This window comes from Zea mays, chromosome 4 (assembly GCF_902167145.1).
Source record: "Zea mays cultivar B73 chromosome 4, Zm-B73-REFERENCE-NAM-5.0, whole genome shotgun sequence".
NCBI lineage: Eukaryota > Viridiplantae > Streptophyta > Magnoliopsida > Poales > Poaceae > Zea > Zea mays.
The window spans coordinates 130,374,774-130,381,861 of NC_050099.1; the positions used below are offsets into that span (position 1 = coordinate 130,374,774).

General features: G+C 47.0%; 2 protein-coding genes across 2 annotated transcripts; one reads left to right on the forward strand and one right to left on the reverse strand.

The window, feature by feature from the left end:
- Positions 1–646: 646 nt before the first annotated feature.
- Positions 647–4,751, forward strand: LOC103655502 (beta-1,3-galactosyltransferase GALT1). Its single transcript, XM_008682246.3, has 7 exons — positions 647–999; positions 1,687–2,738; positions 2,817–3,095; positions 3,190–3,318; positions 3,442–3,621; positions 3,787–3,894; positions 4,367–4,751. Exons 2-7 carry the CDS (start codon positions 1,746–1,748, stop codon positions 4,577–4,579), a joined length of 1,902 nt encoding a protein of 633 aa, XP_008680468.1. The 5' UTR covers positions 647–999; positions 1,687–1,745; the 3' UTR covers positions 4,580–4,751.
- A 548-nt stretch (positions 4,752–5,299) lies between these two features.
- Positions 5,300–6,680, reverse strand: LOC100273894 (uncharacterized). Its single transcript, NM_001148286.2, has one exon. The coding sequence runs from the start codon at positions 6,649–6,651 to the stop codon at positions 5,812–5,814; it is 840 nt and encodes a 279-aa protein (NP_001141758.1). The 5' UTR covers positions 6,652–6,680; the 3' UTR covers positions 5,300–5,811.
- Between the last annotated feature and the right edge of the window lie 408 nt (positions 6,681–7,088).

Here is a 7,088-nt window from a genome sequence, read left to right on the forward strand (position 1 = left end):
AGTATGATTTGTATCAATATATATCATAAATTAGATCTAATGTGTTTAGTTGCATGGCTGTTGGAGGGATCCTATATTTATGAAGAAAATAAAACATTAAATACGATTTTTTATTTCTATGTGTGCAATTCATTTCCTTTCATTACACATTATTTTCATCATAAATTCGTGTGCATACAGCTGGTAACAGATTTTTACGCAGTATACCGAATTGCATAATTATCTACACAGAGTAACATATTTAGTAGCAGTACATATCATAAAATGGTCCTTACGAGTCTAGTTGCATGGTTATTGCAACGATCCTAAATTTATGGAGGAAATAAAGCATTTAAAAATAGAAATCGTCACACATATTTTTCCTAAATTTATGCGCATGAAACGGGACGTGTTTGACTCATGCATGCATTCTTTTTTTGCGCGCACAGACGTGGGCGCGGGTGGTGCAACCGACAGCCTGGTCCAGTCGATGCGCTGGATTGAACCAGGTTACAGGGATAATCGACCTGGGCTTCCTTTAACTATTGGAAGCCCATGGCTCACGTTTATACTTGCCCTATAACCCTTTTATGATCTGTCAATAGATAGAATCCGCAACAAATGGAGTCTATAGAGCATGTTTCCTCTACAACATGTAACCTCTTTATTAGTACTAGTCGAAGTCACCGATCGATTATTATAGAAATCAATTAACACCAGACTAAACACATAGGCCTAAAAACTATTATCTTTAATCTTGATTACATAGTATCGGTTGAAAATGTGATGCTATAGCCGATCCTTTTAATCGATACTATTGAAGACTATTTGTGCAGTAGTTGACCGAGGGCTCGGTCGTTTTGGTGTCGCTCTTCTTCTACTGCCAACGGTGTTCGTTGTTCCCTTCGCGCGGCTCTTGTATTTCTCGCCCGTTGCTCCTCGTCCCAGCCGGGAGCCATACTCCTCGCCTCCTCCTAATAATCTCTGTCCAGAGCTGAAGATCGAAGCCCGAGGACCGAGGTAATTAAGCTACTCATTCTCTCTCTTTCTCTGTCATGGTTGTAGCAAGTTCATTTGTGTGCGTCTCTCTTTCTCGCTCCGCAGCAAGTTCGCTCGCCTCGATCAATCCCATCCGTGCCCGACGAAGTGCTTGCTTATTTTCTTGATCCTTTCTTGTTGATTTTGGTGACAACCAAGCTCTTCAATCACGTTTCCAAGAGACCTCTGCAAAAACAAGCTCTTAAACTCATACACTTCCATTTTTTTCTCCTTTTTGCCATTCACGAACCATTGAACAGGTCTTGATCTAAGAGCCAACAGCACACAGACACACACACACTCTGGAATAATCGTCCGTAGAATTCCCGGGGGCCTGGCCTTGGTTTGGTTCGAAGGTCAGACAGAACTGCCGCTCTATGCGTTGGAAGACACACTTGGCCTCGCTCTGCTGCCCGTTGCTACGAGCTGCCGCTTATAAGCATCGGGCACGTGGCAACGGTTCTGGTTTTTTTTCACACGCCGGTCATGGTCGTGCACAGAAGCGGAGGGCCGGCAACTTCCTTTCACTTTCAACAGCAGACTATGCGATCAGAATTTTCAGCTGAATGATGATATAAAAAATGATTCTCTTAGACCTCGTCGCCTTTATTACAGGCGTTGTATCCAAATTGGGTACGCATATTTGAATAACGCCTGTTGCACTGGCAGGTGGACCAGGCTGCTGAGTTTCCATCCAAGCCGGCGCGACAGGACATTGCGATCAAAACATGTGGGCGACAAAGAAGCTCGCCACGACGGCCCTGCTCGTGCTCACCTCTCTGCTGGCTGCACGGTATCTGATAGAGCACACCGCGAGCTCAGGGATGTCGTCTCGGTACCAGATCCTGCATCTGGTTCACCACCTCGAGTGGCTCAAGAGCCCAGCGGACGCGAAAGAAACCAGTCCGGGAGTCGTCATCACAACGGCAGCTTCTTCAAACACCTCCTCGGAGCCGGAGGACTCTGCTAGTAAAAACTCCTCCGCCGCCGCTCAAGTGTTTCCGTGGCTAGACACGTGGAGCCAGATGACGCGGCTAGCCGACATCGCCAGCGGCCTTCCGCACGCGACCGAGGCGGTGGACGACGGGAGGACTGCGTGGGAAAACCTGACAGCATCCGTCCACGTTCACCAGAGGCAGCGGCGGCGACTCTGCCCGTACTCGGTCCGCGACACTCCGTCCAACAAACCCGAGAGCGGCGGCGGCGGCGGCGCCTTCACCGTCGGCGTACCCTGTGGGCTGACCGTAGGCTCCTCGGCGACCCTTATAGGCACCCCTGGACTCCTCTCCGGCAACTTCTGGATCGAACTCGTCGGGACGACGACAGCGCTTCCGGCGGGGGAGACCGAAACGCCTGCCGTCCCGCTGCACTACGGCGTGCGTCTAACCGGCGACGACGGAGCCACCAGAGATCGTCCGCCGGTCCTAGTGCAGAACGCCTTCAGCGCGAGCAGCGGGTGGGGCGCCGAGGCTCGCTGTAGTTGTACTCCCGGCAATGCGGCAGCTGAAGGTGCTCCTCCTGCTGCAGTAGTAGACGGTCTAGAGAGATGCGATGCCATGGCGGACCGGGAGGAGGAGGAGGACAAGAAGCACAAGCACCTGCACGGAGGGTGTTTCCCGTTTAAGCAGGGATACCTTGCTATTGCGACACTGCGCGTCGGATGGGAGGGCTTCCATATGACAGTCGACGGGAAACACGTCACTTCATTTGCGTATCGAGCGGTCGGTAACTAACCTTCTTCACGTCACCAAACGGATCGATAATTTAATAGTATAAATGGCCTAACTATCATTTAATAGGGCTTGGAGCCATGGTATGTGACCCAAGTAAGAATCTCTGGTGACTTCAAGCTTGCAAGTGCGATTCTAAGCGGCTTGCCCACGTCAGAAGACCTGGAGAACCCTAACCTCGAATCGCTCAAGGCGCCACCTGTCCCAAACGACAGAGACGTCGACCTTCTGATCGGCGTCTTCTCAACGGCGAACAACTTCAAGCGTAGGATGGCCATTCGAAGAACATGGATGCAATATGACGCTGTGCGCCAAGGGGCGGTTGCAGTACGGTTTTTCGTTGGCCTGGTAAAACACTCATCAGTAATTGCTATGAAGTATTATTAGTAAACAACACACTAGCCTCATGGTAATTGTTATTATTATTTTTCCTTAAATAAAGCATACGAACCTCATGGTGAACGAGGAACTCTGGAACGAGGCACGCACGTACGGTGACATCCAGGTGTTGCGCTTCGTTGATTACTACGGCCTGATAACATGGAAGACGCTAGCGATCTGCATCTATGGGGTAAGATCGATAAAACATACATACACTGTCATCATCACCAAGCTAAGCTATACTTCTCCGGTCTCTGCTTCTTATGTTTCTCTCGACCTGTTCTTAATTATTAACTGTGATTTGTTTGACCAGACCAGTGTACTGCCAGCCAAGTATCTAATGAAAACAGACGATGATGCTTTTGTCCGCGTAGATGAGATCCACTCCACGGTGAAGCAGCTTAATGTCAGCCGTGGCCTACTTTACGGTCGCATAAATTCCGATTCTGGTCCCCACAGAAATCCCGAAAGCAAATGGTACATAAGCCAAGAGGTAAATTCTTATTAAATTCCTCCCTAGACAATCGATGCATATTCCGTTGGATTTATGTTCATAGAAAAATAGAAGAAGAGACCGGCTTATGTACCATTTGCGATATTTTTTTACTGTATCACCATCAACATATGTAAATGCCAACATTTCTGACATGTTCTCCAGGAATGGCCTGAAGATAAATACCCACCATGGGCTCATGGACCAGGATATGTAGTTTCACAAGACATTGCAAGGACAATCAACAATTGGTATAAGGCAAGTCGTTTAAAGGTATGTATATTCAAGTGCATACATAATCTGTGACTTGTACATCCGAAATGAAAAAACAGCACCTAAGATCCCTCAAGCTACAAAACAAGGCATCTGAAGGCATGCTTGTTCGCACAGCAAAAATGAACTGCTCTATGCACTAGCAAATAAAACATATACTTTATCTGAAATACCCAAACTATGAGCTCATAAACAAGTAACTCAGAGTAATCCTGTTCAGAAACAAAATAGAAGCTATGATATCCATGCAAAGCCATAGCAAGCCTAGTTATGTGCATAAACTGTCCACATTTTCACTTTTTTGTTTCCCTAATTGTTCTGAATGAATATCACAACATGTGTTCTTGCAAGCTCATATAAGATGACTTCAGTTCAACTAATAGTTAGCTTGTCATCTGATGTGTTTGACATCTGCTTCGGAAGATGGTAATCAGATTAGAAGAGCTAAATTAGATGCTATGACTTTTCACAGATGTTCAAACTAGAGGATGTAGCAATGGGCATATGGGTAAATGAAATGAAGAAAGGTGGATTACCAGTGAAATATGAAACAGACAAGAGAATTAACATCGACGGCTGCCATGATGGGTACATTATTGCTCACTACCAAGAACCAAGACATCTGCTATGCCTGTGGGAGAAGCTCCTAACGACACATCAAGCAGAATGCTGTAGCACTAAGTAATAGAAAAGGAACTTCAATGCTTAGATCTTGGCCCGGTTTATGTATCAGGTCACTTGCTAACCTTGCGATGACAATTGACAACAAAGAAGCCTCTAACATCTTCTTTTTCTGGTGCACAGCACTAATGTAAACTAAATTCAATGAATTACATAGATAAAGTTAGTTCACCTCATCCCAGCCTACCTATGTTTTCAGAGAATGTATTTAGGAGGTACTAAAAGTCAGGAGAAAATTGTATTGCTATATTTTGTTGCATCTAACATTATGGGGATATAAGCACTCAAGGTGTATAAACTACTTGCAGTCTGAGGGCACATTTTTAGCAACTACAACGGTTATCTTTAGCATAGAAGTCCTTTGAAGCTAAACATCAACCATAACAACTGAGAACCTTAGCCAAAGGGAGCATGGATTATAACTACAATCAAGAATTCCAGATTTAAAATTTGCCAACTGCATGATACCAAAATAAAATCATGTAATGCAGCAATCAAATTTACAGTACAAGATACAATCGAAAAATTGTCAAAATAAAAAGAAGTGTGCTTTCTTTTTGCATTGATCCTTACTCGAGAGAGCTTTGCAGTGTTTTTGCTTTTCTCCTCTTATGAATTCCACCCTTAACCTTTGAGGCCTGAAAATAGGACCTGTAACTTAAGCTCCTTTTTTCTACATAATAGAAGGCACACACAGATCCTGCCATTTTTCTTCCAAAAAAAGGAGGAAAAACAAATTTGTGTATTCATTCTTAAATTCATGTCCATAAAAAAAAATTAAAAGAAAGAAAATAAGAAGCAGAATGCTACTACTAAACTCCTTTGGCTGATTACTAAGCACCTATGTTTAGGGAGATCCACAGCTGCTCATAATTGTCCTTCGTTCTCGAACAACTAAGCCTCAGGCCCATTCTTACTCCACGTTGTAGGAAACATAACTTAGAGTTCAATGGGACCATTAGCTGTACATCAACTTTAACCTACCTTCGCTGTTTATATGTCAAGTGAATATCCATTCAGAGATTCAATCAGGCTTCTCCAGGTGAACTCCATGTATCTCAACATTACAAAGGCTGAGCTTCGAATTGACATGTGAACCATAAATACATTCCAAATTGTCGCCGGTTCCATTTGGTGACATTGTTGGATAATCTTGCTTCACAGAACCCAAACTCAAAGGACTGCTATTTCATAAGCAATGCAGTAAAAAGGCTTAGGGTGCATCTGAATGCCAGCTCACAGCCTTGCCTTAGTGTCTGACAGCGTCACGTTGACCAGCCGCTCCCTGAAATCGTCATCGTTGCTTGTTAGCATATCCTTAAGTGGCATCTCAATGCCCCTTTCCCTCAACGCCTCGTGCCTCGGCTTGATCCTCCCCTCCAAACTGAATGCAAAGTAGTGCGGGAACTCGGCTAGCTCCGCGGCAGGGTCCCTCTGCATGCGCTCCGCGAGGAACTCTAGCTTAGGCCTGAGGTTGGTCTCGATCCCGTAGGAGAGGATGGCGGGCGCACGCCTGAGAACCGCACAGACGGCAGAGTCGGGGAGCCCCGTGGCGTCACGGAGGAATAGGAGTTTGGGGAGGAGGGTGCGCTCAACGTTGAAAGCAAGGAGCAGCGCGGCGGCGAGAGGGAGCGGCTCCCGACGGAGCGATACGCGGCGGCGGAAGAAGAGCAGCGCGGGGCGGAGCGTGTCGGGAACGGATGCGGCCAGGAGGCGTGGGGACCGGACCACCGCGGAGCGGAGGAGCGGTGGCGGGAGCGGCGCATCGGCGGAGAGGAAGCGGAGGGGCTCCTCGGGCGGGGAGGTGAGGAGGGAGGGGAAGGCGGAGAAGACGCGCGCAGCGTCGAGGGTTGTGAGGCCGTGGGAGGTGAGGAGGCGGAGGGAATCGCGGAGGAGCGGCAGCGGCGCCGAGCGGAGCATGGGGTTGATGGCGAGGAGCGGGAACGGGTCGACGTGCAGCTCAGAAGAGAGGAAGTGGATCTTACGGCGAAATTCCACGCCGGCGCCACCGCCATCGGTGGTGATGGGGGGAAGGTGGGTGCGAGGTGGGAGGCGCGCGCGGGCGAGCATAGCCATGGCGGATTTGGCTTGGGGCTTTTGGTGGGTATGGAGGGATGCCGACGGAGGGAGCGGTGCGAGTTTTTTTAGGCAGAACACCGGGTGTTGTTTGGTTTCTAAAATGTAACGAAAATGGTAATGGTAACAGTTTACATTCGATTACCGGTGGTAACAAGTTTGAATAGGCTGGTATCAATTTCTAGTGTGGTATCCGATTACGATTGAATTTAAAGAAACATGATTTAACGTTATTTGTTACCGATTACATTACAAATATGTGAACCAAACAACACACAAGTTCTTTATTACTAGTCCAATGTGAAATTGCAATCTCTGCTAGCTGATTCCAAAAGCCAATTAGGGAAGCAATCTAACCAAAATAAAATAGAAGCCAACTCTACGGCCTTACTTACACAAAGGTGAGCTACCTCATTTTTCTCTCTATTAGGGCTAGT